At 55.7% G+C, this 18,161-nt stretch overlaps 1 protein-coding gene across 6 annotated transcripts in view; it reads left to right on the top strand.

Annotated features, from left to right (window-relative positions):
- SBNO2 (strawberry notch homolog 2) overlaps positions 1-18,161 on the top strand; it is a 66,655-nt gene that overhangs the window by 26,596 nt on the left and 21,898 nt on the right. For 5 of the 6 annotated variants that reach the window (XM_064280073.1, XM_064280076.1, XM_064280075.1 and 2 more), the window contains exon 4: positions 1,383-1,509. In XM_064280073.1, coding sequence (XP_064136143.1) covers positions 1,383-1,509 — 127 coding nt within the window. Of the gene's footprint in view, positions 1-1,382; positions 1,510-10,464; positions 10,593-18,161 lie in introns of those variants that run through there. The other variant, XM_064280077.1, reaches the window with a different exon arrangement.

The following is an 18,161-nucleotide window of genomic DNA, read 5'->3' as shown; positions in this document are numbered from 1 at the left end:
AGACACACAGAGGATCAGCCTGGGCCCTGTCCACTGAGAGCCAGCCCCAGACACACAGAGAATGAGCCCGGGCCCTGTCCGCTGAGAGCCAGCCCCAGACACACAGAGGCAGCTGAAAACTCTCCCTCCGTGACTGTCTGAGCAGAGACCCGCTCAGGGGAGAGCTCGGAGAGTGGGACACCCCAGGCCAAGGACATGGCTAGTGCAAAGGCCCGAGGGCACATGTGGCCAAAGCCTCACCTCCTGGGGACTCCAGAAGCCTCTGGGGTGGCTGTTGGAAGCAGGGCAGGGTGTGGGGACAGGGCAGGGAAAGCAGCAGCAGGCCTCTGGGGAAGGGAAGGTTCTTTGTTCTTAGTAGTTTTTGCCCATTATTGGTGATGGAGGAGGGGGAGAAGAGGGAGGGTCCCACGTGGCCCCTGCACTGGGGCAGCTGGCCCTTGGGGGCTCATCCAGCAGAAGCAATGCTGCTGACCCTGGGCCTTGTCAGGGAAGAGGCTTCCAGATGGGGAGCTGGGGGCCTGACCAGGCTGGGCAGCGTCCTGGGAGTGTGTGAGCTTGTAAGAAGAGGGGAGAAGGGAGGGTGGGAGAATCGCGAGGAAGGGCTTTGGGGTAATGGTTCCTGGTTCCCGTAAATGGCCCGCTGACCAGAGCACTGACACCCTGGGGCTGCAGGGGGCAGGTGGTGAGCGCTGTCGAGCCGAGGGCAAGATGGCCCTATCGATTGGCTCCTGGGACTCTCCCTGTTGGCACCCTGCCCCCCCCAGCCCCCCAACTGGGCCTCGTGGTGTTTCATTCCATGAGCTGGAGAGGGCCAGTGAGGGGACTGGAGAGGCAGCCAGGTGGGGGCTGTTTCCAGGTCTGCCAGGACGGCCATTTCCCCTCGGAGATTCGTCTGTGCCTGGAGTGGGCCAGCCCCCTGGGTGTTGGGAAGGGAGAGCTTCAGCTGACCGCAGGTCCCAGTGTTGGCTGCCTCTGTCCCCCAGACCTCCTGGCGCAGGGCAAGGGGGAGCTGCTTCTTCCCGGAAGAGGGCAGCTCCGTTGTCTGGGTGGCCCTGTTTCCTGAGAGGCTGGACGTACAACATAGTCAGGGCAACCTGAGGGAATGATCTGGAAGCTAGCGGGGTGGGGGGGTGGTGACACCTAGGCCCTCCTGGCAGCACTAATGAGCTCTGGGCAGTCGGCCTCGTGGCTGGCATATTTTGTGGTTGTGTGGCCCCAGCTGACCCCCAGCAGGCCAAGGCCCACCGGCAGGGGCCTGCTGCAGGTGCTGGTGGAGCCGTATCGTGGGTGTGGGGCTCTTGGTGGGGGCTCTTTTGGTGGGCTGGTGAGAGGGATCCTGCCCTGCCTGCCCCTGGTCAGCCCCTTCCTGTCTCTTCTTCCAGCCAGTTTCGGACCTCCACCTCCTACCTGTGCCCGCCCGTGGGTGGCCAGCCCTGCCTGGACACCAGCTACGCCCCCGCGGCCGCCGCCACCCCCAGCTTCCTACCAAAGAGCAACAACTTTCCTCAGGTAGGAGACCCCATGCTGCTGCGTCATTCTGCTACTGGCGCCACACAGCAACCACCAGAGGAAGCCCCGGCCGCATCCCTGAGCAGGGGCTCAGCAATGCCAATGGCGCGTAGGCTGTTTTGTGAGAAGAAGGGCGTGTTGGAGCAGGCAGACACAGCTGGTCTTTGGGAAAAACCAGTGCCCAGGTCCTCTTGGCTTCCATGGGCGGCGAGTGTGTGGGAGACGTTGGGGTCAAGGGTCTTCCCGTTACCCACAGGTCTGCCCACAGCCCTGCCCACAACTCTGCCCACAGCCTCGACCATGGCCCCAAGCTCCACTTATGGCCCCACCCACAGACACATGTCCCTGCCCACAGACACATGGTTCCACCTACAGGCACATGGCCCCACCCACAGGCACATGGCCCTGCCCACAGACACATGGCCCCACCCACAGGTACCTGGCCCTGCCCATAGACACATGGCCCCACCCACAGACATGTGGCCCCTCCTGCAGCCACATGGCCCTGCCCACAATCACAAGACCCCTCTCACAGACACATGCACCTTCTATAACTGTATCCCCACCCATGGCCCCACACCCCCTGGCTGCCCTGGGATGGCTGAAGCAGGCAGACCTTCCAGAGGGAAGTTTAGGGTCTTTCCAAGGTTCTGGTCTCCCCAGTGCGTGGGGACTTCCTCGCACATGTGATCGCGTGTCCTTGGGCAGTTCTGCCTGGACGTGAATTCTCAGCAGGGCTGGGTTGAGGTGACCTCATCAGTGCTGGTTGGTCCAGGGCTGTGGACAGGACAAGCAGGAGTGGTTAGCATGCACAGGCCCCTCCCTGTCTGTCCTCATCCCTGACTAGCCCACCTCTGTCTCACCACTGGAACCCCTGTGTCTCAGTCTTTGGTGCTTGGTGACCATGGTATCCTGAGGTCTAACAGGACACTTGTGTTCATGCCCCAGCAACACGGTCCTGTTGTCACAGGCTGAATAAATTTGTTGCCGTTGAGTCCATTCCATTTCATAGTGATCGTATAGGACAGAGCAGAACTGCCCAATAGGGTTTCCAAGGAGCAGTTGGTGTATCTGAACCGGCGACCTTTTAAGCTCTTAACCACTGTGCCATCAGGGCTGAACGGTGTCCCCCAAAATCCAACCTGTTGCCTCGGAGTCGATTCTGACTCACAGTGGCCCCACATGATAGAGTGGAACTGCTCCAAAGGGTTTTCTTGGCCACGGTCTTTACGGAAACAGACCGCCAGGCCTTTTTTCTGCAGCACCAGCCTTTAGGTCAGTAGATGAGCGCAAAGCGTTCGCACCACCCGGGGCCTCACCCCCAAACGCGTGCTGAAGTCCTAGCCTAAAGCCTGTGAACTTGGCCTTGTTTGCATAGAGGATTTTTGCAGATGTCATCTGTTAAGGTGAGATCGCATGGGGGGAGGGTGGGCCTACAGACAGACACAGTGTGGAGGGCCCTGTGACGACAGGGGCAGAGGCTGGAGCGATACAGTCATAAGCTCAGGGATACCTGGAGCCCCAGAAGCTGGAGGAGACCAGTTGGAGGGAGAGCGGCCTGCCAACACCTTGACTTTGGACTTGGGGCCTCCAGAGCTGTCTGTGGTTTAAGCCGCCCATTTCGTGGTGCTTTGTCCCAGCAGCTGCAGGAGTCTACCCCACCATTGTCAGGATAGCCACATCCATGATGGCTGTGTGCCTCTGTGGACAGGGGCTGCATGGACCACCTCCTTGCCCGGCCACGGCAGATCTCACGCAGTAGCTGGGTTTCCTTACAGCAGCCTCCACAGAAGTGGCTGGTTGAGGGAGAGGCCCTGGTGCCCTTGAGTGGGGCTGACAGCAGAGCCTGTGGGGACAGACCCTTAGGGAGCGGGACTGCGGGGGTGGGGCTGTAGGGCGGGGCAGCAGGGGACAGGGCCCTGGGCATGGGGCCGCAGAGACGGGGTGGGGACCGGGTGCCTCCCCCAGCGCCCGCCCGCTGTCTGGTGGCAGGTGGCCAGGGCTGGACCTCATCAGCGCCTCTCCCTGGGGAGATTCCCCACCACCTCCCTGGACCTTATGGCACCACCCCCCCCACACCCACATGATGGGGAACAGGCACCTGACTGTCCTGCGACCACCTTCCCTTAGAGGGTCCTGACCACACTTGGCCACGAGCGGTCTGCACGGGCCTTTGTTAGAGAACATGCATCAAAACCCGTGGAGGCCCAAGGGCGTCTTGACTGTGTGTCCGCGAGTTTTCCCTTGGGGCTGGTTTCTCTTGGGCAAATGGGGACATCTGTTGGGTCTAATCTGGTGGCTCACCTGTCTCCAAGATGAAGAGGCCAGGGCAGGTTGGGACAGCTTCAGCCTCCACACAGCCCCCAGGGGTGGCCCCTCACTGTACATGTCCGTGTGTCTGTTTATCTGTGCACATCTGTGTGTCTGTGTGCGTGCGTGTGCCTCTCCTTCTGTCTCTCTGTGTGCACTTGTCTGTATCTGTGTTTCTCTGTTCTGTCTGTGTGTCTGTATCTGTCTTTGTCTGGTGTCTGTGTTTGTGTCTCTGTCCTGTCTGTGTGTCTTTGTGTGCGTATCTATGTGCCTGTCCTTTCTGCCCACCCTGTGGCTAAACCCTTCATTGGGGCAAGAGGAGATAGAAGCAGGATGATGGGAACAGGGTTGGACCCCCGCCTTCTTGCTGGTGTATGTGAGGCCCTGAGTGGCCCAGGACTCGGCGCGTGCCGGAAACGCTGGCTCCTGGGCTCCATCGCAGACCTGTGAGGCCAACCCCTCTGGGCACCCGGGAGTCTGCGTTCAGATCCACTCCTGGCCCCAACCCTTACATGCCTGGCCCAGGCCACTGGCACAGAGATGCCAGGCGCTGACATGGAGGTGGAGGCCACACAGAGCCCTCGCTGCAGCAAGCTGGCGTGTTATCCCTGCTATGCAGAGGGGGAAACTGAGGTACAGGAGGAGCCACGTGCAGGGCCCTCTGAGGGGGGTGGAGCAGGAAGGGGGAGAAGCCCCCCAATCTCTAGGGTTGGAGGTCAGGACCAGGGGTCGGTGTCTGAGGTTGGGGCTGATAGAGGCGGCTCTTCCCGCACGGCCCAGTCCCCCACCCCTGGCTCTCCCGCTCCTTGCTGCTCTTACTTCTCCTTCTCTCTAATGTATTCAGCTGCCACCCTCCTGGCCCTGCCAAGAACCTACGGGGTTTCGAGCCTAGGTTTCACAGGGTGGCTGCACTCCCTGCCTGCTCCTGTCAGAGCCTTGCTTGTCACTACATGTTGGGAGGCATGTGGCCGGCCGTTATGCTCACGCGTCCAACAGGCACTTACCTAGTACCCGGTACCCGTGTGGCTTCCCTGCCTCACCCTCACCGCCTCGCTCTGGGCCAAGAGGGCCAGGCCTCTCTCCTAGAGCCACAAGGTCATCTGCAAGTGACATCCTGTGCCAGCGCCAAGTGTGAGGCCTGACAGATGGACACAAACACTGAGCAGAGGAGGGCCTGGGCCTCCCCATGGCCCATGCCGTGGGGTCCAGGTAGCTCGGGATGAGTCCAGACCCAAGCTGGCACTAGCCTGCCGGTACCCCACAGAGCCCTTTCCCTTAGCTTCAGACGGGGTCACTTTCTGGATTATTTGGCTTGGCCACGTGCAGCTGGCACAGTGATGGTCTGAAGACATCCCTATCCTTGTCTTGGGAACAAGGTGCCTAATGTGGTAAAGGGACTTTGCGGATGGATGACGTGAAGGGTCTTGAGACGGGAGTGATCCTGGATCACCCGGGGGGCCCATGTGCTCACGGGGTCCTCATCACAGGGAGGCAGGAGGGTCAGAGTCAGAGGAGGAGATGTGAGGACGGAAGGAGAGAGACTGGAAGATGCTCGCTTCTGGCTCTGAAGACACAGGAAGGGGCCACGAGCCAAAGAACGTAGGGCCCCTAGAAGCTGGAAAAGGCGGGTAACGGATTCTCCCTGAAGTCTCTGGAGGAACACAGAGCTTTGCCAACCCGTTTCAGATTTCTCCAGAATTGTGAGAGAATAAACGCATTGTTTTGAGCCACGAAATTTGTAGTGCTCTATTGTAGGGGCAAGCAGAAGCTCGTGCAGTGTGCGAAGCCCTCACATGACCTCTGGAGCACGTACACTCTGAAAGTGCTCCGACTGTTACGTAAATCAGGAGGGATTGGAAGAGAGCACCCAGAACTGGGTTGGGGTGAGGAGTGACGATAAATCTGAAGGCCTTAACAGTCTGCATGGTAGCTCAGCTCAACCTTGAGTTTCCCGGCAGCCAAAGCAAAAAATGAAGCAGATGAACAGTGTAAGCATGTTGCCTATAGGGGAAAGCAGAGCTTTCTTACCACATTGTACTGGCTTCCCTTTGGGGCAGGGAGCAGTTAGTTCATGAGGGCCCGCAGCCCCTGTCCCCACCTCCTTTGTGAGGGTCCCAAGCCCATGGTTGGTCTAGGCCCCAGCTGCGCTCTCTGAAGCTTTCTGCTTCTCTTGTCACCTCTGCTGAGTCAGAGCATTGGGTCCCTCCCCTCAAACCTGCACCTGAGTCCATGGAGACCCAGGGAGGGCAGTTGAGGCAGGTTGAGGATGGCTTCCCTTGGGCATACTTCCCAGCCAGGGGCTTAGAACGCCAGGGTTGGAGCCTCAGATTCTGGCTCAGCTGGCAGTGCTGCTGGGGGTCACCTAAGGGGTCACGCCTGCCTCTCGGGGTCACTGAATGCGCTGAACGCACCTGGCTGCCTGGAAACCTGGATAAGTCACAGTCCCCTGAACCTAGGACCAGAGGGCTCTAGTGCTGGGCAGTGGCTGGGGGCCCCTGTCCAGGTCCCTATGTCTGTGCGCCACCGCCACAGTGCCTGGCTGTAAACAGGACACCACCACCCCCTGAATGTGTGCCACGGTGCGCTCCACAGAGGTGGGGCCACAGGTGTGGGGCAGGGTGTTGTTTTGAGGGTGGCTCTGGTCGCCCCTCCGCTTCTCTGAGCTACAGACACCACCCCAAGGAGGGGCCACCCCGTCCGCTGCCCACCGGCCTTCTGGGAAGCCAGGATGAGATCACGGCTCGGTAAAGTGCTTTGCAGATGCAGCCTGCTCTGCACACACGGGCACGCACATTGATTGTGCCGAGAGTGGATTGCAAGGGATCAGAGGGCCGGCCCGCCCTCCACCATGCTTGAGCAGTTACTGGCATTCAGCAAAAAAAGGGGGAGACAAAGGTCTTCTTACAGGAAGCCCTGTGGTCCTCGGCAAGAAGGCCCGCCTCCTGCCCCTGGTCTGGGCAGAGAGCAGAGGGGGTGGTAGGCGGGGAAGGGGCTGGGGGCAGCAGCGCACACAAGTTCTTGGACAGCAGGGTCCTGCAGACAGCTGTGGTCACAGGGCGGCTGCAGGAGCAGAGCCGTAGCCCCTCCTGGCTGACGAGGTTGGGGCAGCATGGTGGCCATTGAGGCAGTGCCAGGCCAGCTCCAGCACAGTGACCAGGCAGCAGGCTCTCTGGGGGCCTTCTCACACCCAGGCCTGCTCCAGGCAGCCTTCTCCCATCCACCCCCGCCGCTGGTCCCACCCCACTCCCGGTACCTTGGGCCTCTGCCTCTGCTCCTGGTGTCCATCTGCCTGGAAACCCACTGACTGAGAGGCTGCCCCTGGAAGCTTCTCTAATTGTCTCCATTTCATCCCATCCTCCAGAAGACTGAACACATACCCCTATCCCTGCCTCAGGCCACAATGGTGAGGGCCTGCTCAGCTGGGCCCCGGAGCCGGCACACAGCAAGCGCTTGGTGTTGACAGAGGGTCCGTCAGAGAGGGATAAAGAAGGAATGAGGGACAAGGTGGCCAGGCAGCCCCAGAACCGGAGAGAGAGGGTCAGCGGCCTGGCAGGCAGCTGTGAGCAGGGAGCCACATCAGACCTGGTTCAGGGCCATCCTTGGCCCCACTGCCACGTGACAGACACCCGTCCCTGTACCACACCCAGCCTCGTGAGCATGACCAGAGGTCACCCTGGGACCCGCCAGCCAGGGCCCCCACCCTAGAGACCCCTGTAGCCCTTGCCACACATGGGGGGTGGCCACGGCACGCAGCCAGCACCACTGCACTGGCCTTCCCTCGGTTCCATCCCCACCTCGGGGGCACGAAAGCAGCGCCCACCCACCCCGCTGCCTGGTGAACACCCAGCTCCTGACCACAGAGACCTGCCGGGTGCTGGTGATAAGATGTCTTGCCTCCAGCTACGACCTCTCCTCCCCCCTGCCCTGTCCTTTCTTCGTTGCCCTCTGTTTCCAGAATGGTCTCCCCTAAATGTGCTCCTGCCCTTCCCCGGCGTCCTCGACACCCTTCGACTCCTCTCTCCCCCTCACGCTTCTCTGCCCTTCCTGCTGCCTCTCTCGGGCACCGCAGCCCTTCCAGCCCTGAGCCCACTTTTCCCCAGCAGCCAGAGGGGCCTGTCCCAGGAACCCCAGGCAGCTGCAGCCCCTATCCTCACATGCTGGCCGAGCCCAGAACGAGACATGCACCCGAGGGGCATCATTGGGGATGGTGCAGGGCAGCTGGAGTGCTGGGACACCCCAGGGAGACTCCTGAGCCCACAGGACACCTCTCCCTGCAGGACCCGCCTCTCCCTTGCGGAAACTCCGTTCCCTATCCTCGGACCCCAGCCCACACTCCGGAACATTCTGTGTCTCCTCTCAGGAGTCTTCCCTTGCGCTTGCTCAGGGCTGCTTCACCAGCCAGCGAATCATCTGCAGAGAGGATAAGGGGAGACCCCAAGGGAGTTTAGGGACTTGGGGTAGTCTGACAGCGAGCGTTGTGCCCTGTGAATCTTACATTAAAGTTCCGTGCCGTGTGCCCATGTGTCTTCTTTATGCTTCAATTTCCTGCTAAGTCTTTTTTTTAGGTTGAGACGTATCCCACATACCATACAACTCACCCATTGAAAGTGTGCAAGTCAGAGGGTGTAGCATGTTCGCAGAGCTGTGCAACCATCACCACACCAAATTCAGGACATTTTCGTCACCTCAGGAAGAAGCCCCTGTACTGAGTAGTAGTCAACCCCATTCCAGGAAACTCCCCCAGCCGCCAGTATCCACAGATCTGCCTTCTGTGTGTACGCATTTGCCTTTTGCAGATATTTTATGTAAGTGGGATCATACAATCAGTATTAGTTCTTTTGTGTTTGGCTTTTTAGAGGTTCATCCGTGCCCTTGCATGGGTCACACCCGCATTTCTCTGTATCATTGAATAATACTCTGTTGTGTGGACAAACCACGTTTTGTTTATCCACTCATCCACTGATGGACACTTGGGTCTCCACCCACTGGCTGTTGTGAATGTGTGCACACAGGTGTCTGTGTGGACGTGTTTTCATTTCTTTTGGGCAGACACCTATAGGGTCGCTGTGAGTCAGAATCGACTTGATGGCACTGAGTTTGGTTTTTGGTTTTAGACACCTAGGAGTGGCATTGCTGGGTGGTACGGTGACTCTGTTTCGCCTTTTGAGGAGTAGCCCCATCTCACACTCCCACCAGCCATGCATGTGGGTCCAGTTTCCCCACATTCTGGTCCGCCTTGTGATTGTCTTTTTTGTGGTAGCCATCCTCATGGGTTGAAGTGTCTCCCTGTGGTCCTGAGCTTCATCTCCCTGGAGGCTAACAACTCTTTCATGTGCTGATTGGCCATTTGTGCCCCTTCTTTCCTGCCTACCTGCAGGGTGTTCAGCCTGGCCCTGCTGGGGTCGTTAGGGTATATTGCCCACTCCGGCTGTGGGTGGGGAGCAGGCTGGGAGGTGGAGGGGCCATCATGGTGGACAGGTGTCTGGGGATTGTGGTCTGTGCTCAGCAGTTTCCAGAGTAGATGCTACCCAGGTGCTCTGTTAGGTGAGGGGGCTTGGTCACAGTTCAGGATGTCGGGGTCCAGGAGTGGGAGAGCCAGGTGGGCTGGGTTCCAACGTCAGCTCTGCCGCCATTGCTGTTGGGTTAGCACAGGCAGCCCCGCCCGCCAGCTGCAGTGAGATGGGTAGGGGTGCCCTCCTGCCCCGCCTTGCTCCAGAGGACCAGGGGGCGTGCACAGGGTCTTGAGGTGCAGTTTCCTCCAGGTCACTGTGGCCTGTGCCCAGCTGCCCTTCCCCACTGGCTCCTTTGCATAGGCTCTGGCAGCCCCCCAGTGGCCCCCAGGGTTGGGTCGTGGTTGATAGTAACATGAGCAGCAGGTCTCCCTCAGCCAACATGGCATTATTTATGTCTCTGCCCCTGGTAACGTCACCAGTCCTGGGGGACCATCAGACATGGTGACTCAAGGCTCCAAAGCTTGAGAGGGGAGCTTCCAGGCCCTACTCAGCACAGGCTGGTGGGAGTCTGCAGGACAGCCTGTGCCCCTGACTTATCAAAAGGCCAGAGTCCCGCCCTTCATGCCCCACCCCCAGGCCTGCACAGCAAGGGCACCCAAGGCTCCCACGCTGGGAGTCCACTGGCAAAGCCACGACAGATGGTCCTTTCTCTTGTTTTCTACTGAACAAAACACCATTTCTGGGACAAGGGTGCCCAGCCAGGTTGTGGGGATGACAGAGGGTTGATTCCCCACTCCAGCAAACCCTCAGTGGATGGTGGGTGGTGAAGGGGCTCATGGTGGGGGATGGAGCGAGGGCTTGAGAGACCCCCGGACCCCTGGCCAAGCCGCAGCTTCCCTCGTGTAGCGCTGGTCCTCAGAGTTGGGGTCTGGGCGGCCGGGAGCTGCTCTGGGGGTGGCACTGGGGACAGAACGCACAGCGTAAGCTGGCGGGGGAAACTGATGCCAGGGCCAGGAGGGCCTGTGCACTCGGCAGAGGCGGGACCTGGGTTGGGTAGTGCCCCGCCCGGTATGGCGCCCCGCGCTGCCAGCCGCTGGAGCCGCCCCGTCCAGTAAGGCCGGGCGCTGCCGGTAATCGGCCCGGCCGCATCATTTCCCGACAGTCAGCCGCCGGCGGAGGAAGTCGGCCTGTGACTAACCCGCCCGCGGCGGCTGCCGAGCCCGGACCGCGCGGGGTCATGCGGAGCCGCGGCACCTCCCGGGCCAGCTCCGCGCCATGTCCCGGCTGCGGCTCTGGCTGCGCTTCTCTGCGCTCGGCCAGGTAAGCGGGCCGCTGGCTCAGCGCGCTTCTCCTGGCAGGGATGGGGAGGGGGCAGCCAGGAAGAGGAGGGGGCGGCCGGGACGGGGACCGGACGGGAGGAGAGGATGGGGAGAGCTACCCCTACGCCCTCCTCAACTAGCCACCGCGGGAATCCCCAGAAAGCTCCCACCCTGCTCCTTCAGGCAGCCGGAGCGACCCTGCCGGGATGTTCCAGGAGAAATTTGAGGACTTGGGGCTGGATCAGTTGCCTCAGGCTTGTGGCTGAATGGTGGGGAGTCTTAGGGGAACGAGGGTGTCGGTCTGAGCACCCGTGGTCACAAGGGGTGGCTGGAGGTGGGTCGCCAACTGGGGCATTTGTGGGTTCTGGGGCGTCCACGCTGCGACATCCTTATCTCCCCTGAAACCTCACACGGAGCTGTTTGTGGGGCTTTGCAAGCCAGGGATAGGGCGGGGGCGTGGCTTTGGGCTCGGCTCTGGCTGGGCAGACCCTTCCCCCACAACACGGACCCTGGCCTGTGCAGAGTTCCTCCAGTGACTATGGTCACATGCCCTCCCAGCGGGGCCCCTGTCCAGGGCAGGCCAGTCCGGAGGGGGCCGCATGAGGGGGTGTGTCCCCAGTCTGCCGTGTCCCACAGAGCTGAGTCCCCACCCCCTGGGAGGGGCCAGAGCCGGGTCCTGCCCCCGGCCCCACCCCATCCTGCCTCCCTACCCTTGTTCTCAAGTTTTCAGGTGTGGCCACCAGGCTTCCTCCCTGCCTGGGGCTGATGAGGAGGGTGGGAGGGGCAGGAGGAGATGCTGGGGTTCCATTGACTTGGGTCTGGTTCTGTGTCAGATTCTGGGGTTCGAGGTTGGGGGAGCTGCTGGGAGTCACGTCCTGACACATGGGCAGGGGCAGGGCCTCCCTGGGGAGGGTTCTGCTCTTGCCCCCATTTAGGCAACCTTGGGTGGCACACTGGTTAAAAGCTCAGCTGCTAACCAAAAGGTCGGCAGTTTGAATCCACCAGGTGCTGCTTGGAAACCCTATGGGCAGTTCTACTCTGTCCCATAGGGTCGCTATGGGTCAGAATTGACTCAGCTGCAACAGGTGGGTGCCTACCCTGCATGAGCAGGGTCCAGACGGTGGAGCTTGGGAGGCCCACGCCCTGCTCCCTGCCAGGGCCGTGGCCCCACACCTCAGTGAGGCCCCTCCCTCTGTCCTGCCTGGTCTTCTGCTCTGGGTGGGGACGGGAGGGTGGGGGTGCCTTAGCAGGAGACAGTGTCTAGGAAGGGGAGGTGGGGTGCTGTCCAGTGAGCACTTGGGTTTTAGTAGACTTTATTAGAACAGCTTTGGAGTCACAGATGGTGTAGAGTCTCAAAACCTTCCCCAGTTCCCCTGTTGTTAACATCAGTTATATTGGTGCCATGTTGTTGTTATGGGCTGTGGAGTCGTTTCTAACTCACAGCGACCCCACGTACAACGGAATGAAACGCTGCCCGGTCCTCTGCCATCCTCACAATTGTTGCTGTGTTTGAGCCCATTGTTAACAGTCGCTGCATCAACCCATCTCGTTGAGGGTCTTCCTCTTTTTTGCTGACCCTCTACCTTACCAAGCATGATGTCCTTCTCCACGGAGTGGTCCTTCCTGATAACATGTCCAGAAATGTGAGACAACGTTGGGCCATCCTGGCTTCTAAGGAGTACTCTGGCCATACTTCCTCCAAGACAGATTGTTGCGACACCGTCATAATCAGCCAGCAATGTGGATACACCGTCGTTAGCTGAGAACCATATTTGTTTGGATTGCCTCAGTTTTTCTCTCACGTCTTGTTTACTTTACCTCTCAGGCTCCACTGGGCAGTGACAGTTTCTAAGACTTTCCCTGTTTTTGAGACCCTGACGATTTTGAGGGGTGCTGCTCAGGAGTTTTGTGGGAGGCCCCTCGATTGGGTGTGTCTGGTGTTTCCCTCATGGTTTAGTGGGGTGGTGGGTTTTGGGAAAAGAACTCGGGTGAGATGCCCTCCCCACCCTATCACATCAGGCTGTGAACTGTCCTCCTGACACGTTACTGTGACGTTGACCTTGCTCACCTGGCTGAGGTGTATTGTCAGGTGTCTCTTCCCTCTTTCCACGCTGTGCTCTTTGGAGGGACGTCACCATGTTTGGCCACCTTGCCGGCGGGGGGGCGATGCACTCTCACCTCTGGCCCTGCCCTTTGCTCCACCCTCTTGGTAAGGAGGGGTCTTGAAAGCCCCCTCACAGCAGGTGCCGGCCCCTCATCCCTCATCTCCGCTTTTGAAAATGGAATATGCCCCCCACGTGCTGCCACGGCGGGGCAGGCACAGTCACACGTGGCCCTAGGGAGAGGATAGCAAAAATGGGTGACTTCTGGAGTGTCCCATTCCTAAGGGCTCGCAGCTGCTAGTGTCCCCCTCCCCACTCCCGGAGGCCCTGGAACCTTTTACAAACCTTCCCCTGCCCCTACCACCTCCAGAAGGAGCCTGAGAGGTTTTTGCCCCTGCCCCTCAAATGTGGGCTGAGCAAGTCCAGAGCCGGAGCAGGAGGGCTTGGGTCTGCCCCCTGACACCTCGAGGGCCTAGGCTGGGGATGGCCATGGGGGAGGCGTATGGTTGTCAGAACCGGTCTGGCCGGCTGACCTGTCCACTCATCTCCCATCTGAGTCACCCTGCCCTGGAATTCCCGACAGGACTGGCTCAGGGGGCTCAGTGACGCCTCCCCCCATCGATGGTTTCTCTTCTTTTTTTTTTCAATTGCGGCGAAAATATACAACAACAAGACATGTGCCAGTTCAACAATCTCTGCACAGATAATTCGGTGACATTGGTTACATTCTTCAGGTTGTGCAGACATTCTCCCCGTCCTTTTCCAGACATCCCCCCCATTAACATGCACTCAGTGCCCCTAAGCAAAAACTCCCCCTTCCCCTCCCTCCCACTCCTGCTAACCACCAGCAATCTTCAGTTTCTAGATATTAGCTTATTTCATAAAAGCGAAAATATCCTCTCACCACTGACTGACTTGGTTCGGCATGATGTTTTCAAGGCTCACACAAGGCTCGTGTCATCAGAACGCATTTCTTTTCATCGCCGAGCAGTATCCCAGTGTGTGGGTATACCCCACTGGGTTTACGCATCATCTCTTCGTTTGTTCTTTGTTTTAATAACATTTTACTGAGCTTTTGGTGAAAGTTTACACAGCAAGTTAGGTCCCCATCTGACAATTTCTGCACAAATTGTCCAGTGACATTAGTTATATTTATCACAATGTGTCAACATTCTCCTTAGTTTTGTTCTGTCTCCAGGACTCTAGTTTCCCTGCCCCGTCATCTTTGCTTTTGGGTGATTGTTGACCTTCTAGTCTCACACACAGATGGCTTTTAAACCCGGTTTGGATCTTACAGTTAGCATCATTTGTGTGCCGCTGAAACCCCGGTGGCATAGTGCTACGGCTGCTAACCAAGAGGTCGGCAGTTCAAATCCACCAGGCGCTCCTTGGAAACTCTATGGGGCAGTTCTCCTCTCTCCTGTAGGGTCGCTATGAGTCAGAATCGACTCAACGGCAGCAGGTTTTGGTTTCTGCTATTTCGCTAAAAGATGATCTCGGGATAGGCTCAGGTCTAGGTTTAAAGAGTGTCTCAGGGTGATAGTCTCAGGAAGTCCTCTGTTCTCTACTGTTCCAGTTTGTCTGGCTTTTTTTTTTTTTTTTTTAATAATAATTCAAGTTCTGCTCCACATTTTTCTCCCACTCTGTCCGGGACCGCCTATTGTGATCCCGGTCAGAATAGTCAGCGGTGGTAGCCGGGCACCATCCAGTTCTTCTGGTCTCAGGGCAGATGAAGTCGTGGCTCCTGTGGACTTGTTTTTTCTCTGAACTTCTGGTTACCTTCCTACCATTTTGCTCCTGTCGAGTAGAGACCTGTAGGTTTGTCTGTCCATCATCTGTTGATGAATGTTGTGGTTGTTTACACCTTTCGGCTCATGTGGAAAGTGTTGCAGTGATCATCGGTGTACAGGTTTTGTTTGCGTTCCTGCTTTCACGTCTTCTGGGTCTATACCTAGGATTGGGATTGCTGGGTTATATGGTGTTTCTGTGGCCAGCTTTTTGAGGATCTGCCAGACCATTTTCCACGGCAGCTGCACCATTTTACTTTCTTGCCAGCAATGGACGAGGGTGCCTGTTTCTCCATGACCTGGCCAACACTTGTTTCATTGATCATTGCCGTTACAGAGGGGCTGAGGTGGAGTCTCATTGTGGTTTCGATTTGCATATCCCTAATGGCCAACGAGTAGAGCGCTGGTGGTGCAGTTGTTAAATGCTCGACTGCTAACTGAAAGGTCAGCAGTTTGAACCCCCCAGCTGCTCCACGGGAGAAGGATGTGGCAATCTGCTTCTCTAAAGATTGACAGCCTTGGAAACCCTGTGGGGCGGTTCTCCTTTGTCCCCTAGGTTTGCTATGAGTCAGAATCTACTGGACGGCAGTGAGTTTGGGTTTGGAATGGCTAATGACGGCCAGCGTCTTTTCATGTGCTCTTTGGCCATTTGAATATCCTCTTTGGTAAAATGTCTGTTTAAGTCCTTTGCCCATTTTTTGACTGGGTTGTTTGTCTTTTTGTTAGGTTGCTTGATTGTTTCTTAAATTTTGACCTTGTTGTTGTTGTTAGGTGCTGTCAAGTCGGCTCCGACTCACAGCAACCCTGTGCACAACAGAATGAAACACTGCCTGGTCCTGCACCGCCCTCGCAGTTGTTATGCTAGAGCCCATCGTTGCAGCCACTGTGTCAGTCCACCTCGTTGAGGGTCTTCCTCTTTTTGGCTGACCTTCTACTTTACCAAGCATGATGTCCTTCTCCAGGGACTGATCCCTCCTGACAACATGTCCACAGTACGTGAGACGCAGCCTCGCCACCCCTTCTTCTTAAGGAGCACTCTGGTTGTACTTCCTCAAAGAGAGATGTGTTCGTTTTTCACAGAGTCCACAGTGTGTTCAGTAATCCTCACCAGCACCACAATTCAGAGGTGTCAGTTCTTCTGTCTTTCTTATTCATTGTCCAGCTTTCACATTCATAGGAGGTGATTGAAAACACCTTGGCTTGGGTCAGGCACACCTTAGTCCTCAAGGTGACATCTTTGCTTTTCAACACTTTCAAGAGCTCTTTTTCAGCAGACTTGCCCAGTGCAATGCGTCTTTTGATTTCTTGACTGCTGCTTCCATGGGTGTTGATTGTGGATCCAAGTAAAATGACATCCTTGACAACTTCAATCTTTTCTTCGTTTATCATGATGTTGCTCATTGGTCCCGTTGAGGAGTTTTGTTTTCCTTATGTTGAGGTGCAATCCATACTGAAGGCTGTGGTCTTTGACCTTCATAAGAAAGTGCTTCAACTCCTCGTCACTTTCAGCAAGCAAGGTTGTGTCATCTGCCTAACGCAGGTCATTAATGAGTCTTCCTCTAATCCTGATGCCCCGTTCTTCTTCATATAGTCCAGTTTCTCGGATTATTTGTTCAGCATACAGATTGAATAGGTATGGTGAAAGGATACAACCCTGAAGCACACTTTTCCTGACTTTAAACCATGCAGTATCCCCTTGTTCTGTTTGCATGACTGCCACTTGATCCATGTACAGATTCCTCATGAGCACTATTCAGTGTCCCGGAATTCCCATTCTCCGCAATGTTACCCATAATTTGTTATGATCCACACAGTCGAAGGCCTTTCCACAGTCAATAAAACACAGGTAAACATCCTTCTGGTATTCTCTGCTTTCAGCCAGGATCCATCTGACATCAGCAATGATATCCCTGGTTCCATGTCCGCTTCTGAATCCGCCTTGAATTTCTGGCAGTCCCTGCCAATACACTGCTGCAGCCGCTTTTGAATGATCTTCAGCAAAATTTTACTTGCCTGTGGTGTTAATGATAAAAAAAAAAATTATTGTTCAATAATTTCCATATTCGGTTGAATCACCTTTCTTGAGAAAAGGCATAGATATGAATCTCTTCCATTTGGTTGGCCGGGTAGCTCTCTTCCAAATTTCTTGGCATAGATGAGTGAGCACTTGTAGCGCTGCATCCGTTTGTCGAAATATCTCAATTGGTGTTCTGTCAATTCCTGGAGATTCGTTTTTCACCAGTGCCTTCAGTGCAGCTTGGACTTCTTCCCTTAGTACCATTGGTTCCCAATCATATGCCACCTCTTGAAATGGCTGAACATCAACTAATTTTTTTTGGTATAGTGAGTCTGTGTGCTCCTTCCATCTTCTTTTGATGCTTCCTTTGTCATTCAGCATCTTGCCCTTAGAATCCTTCAGTATTGCAACTCAAGGCTTTGAATTTTTTCTTCAGTTCTTTCAGCTTGAGAAATGCTGAGTGTGTTCTTCCCTTTTGGTTTTCTATCTCTAACTCTTTGCACATGTCATTGTAAAACTTTATTTTGTCTTCTTGAGCCACCCTTTGAAATCTTCTGTTCGGTTCTTTTACTTAATTTCTTCCTTTTGATTTAGCTGTGTGACATTCATGAGCAAGTTTCAGAGTCTCCTCTGGTCTTTTCTTTCTTTCCTGTCTTTTCCATGACCTCTTGCTTTCTTCATGTATGATGTCCTTGATGTCATCCCACAGCTTGTCTGGTCTTTGGTCGTTAGCATTCAGTACATCAAATCTATTCCTGAAATGGTCTGTAAATTCAGGTGGGATATACTCAAGGTCATACTTTGGCTCTCATGGACTTGCTTTAATTTTCTTCAGTTTCAACTTGAATTGGCATATGAGTAGTTGATGGTCTCTTCCACAGTCAGCCCCTGGCCTTGTTCTGACTGATGATATTGAGCTTTTCCATTGTCTCTTTCTACAGATGTAGTTCATTTGATTCCTGTGTATTCTGTCTGGTGAGGTCTATGTGTATAGTCACCGTTTATGTTGGTGAAAAAGTGGTATTTGTAGTAGAGAGTCATTGGTCTTGGCAAAATTCAATCATGCGATCTCATTTCTATCACCAAGGCCATATTTTCCAACTACAGATCCTTCTTGTTTGTTTCCAGCTTTTGCATTCCAATCACCAGTAACTATTAGTGCATCCTGATTGCTCATTTGATCAATTTCAGACTGCAGAAACTGACAAAAATCTTCAGTTTCTTCTACTTTGGCCTCAGTGGTTGGTGTGTAAATTTGAGTAATAGTCATATTAACTGGTCTTTGTAGGCATGTGGCTGTTATCCTATCACTGACAGCGTCATACTTCAGGATGGATCTTGGAATGTTCTTTTTGATGATAAACGCAACACCATTCCTCTTCAAGTTTTCATTCCTGGTGTAGTAGACCATATGATTGTCTCATTCAAAATGGCCAATACCAGTCCATTTCAGCTCACTGTTGCCTAGGATATCAATCTTTATGCGTTCCATTTCATTTTTGACGATCTCCGATTTTCCTAGATTCATACTTCATACATTCCAGGTTGCGATTATTAATGGATGTCTGCAGCTGTTTCTTCTCATTTTGAGTTGTGCCACATCAGCGAATGAAGGTCCCAGAAGCTTTACTCCACCTACGTCATTAAGGTTGACTCTACTCTGA

Source organism: Loxodonta africana, chromosome 3 (assembly GCF_030014295.1).
Source record: "Loxodonta africana isolate mLoxAfr1 chromosome 3, mLoxAfr1.hap2, whole genome shotgun sequence".
Lineage (NCBI taxonomy): Eukaryota > Metazoa > Chordata > Mammalia > Proboscidea > Elephantidae > Loxodonta > Loxodonta africana.
This window is presented reverse-complemented; position numbering and strand designations above follow the sequence as displayed.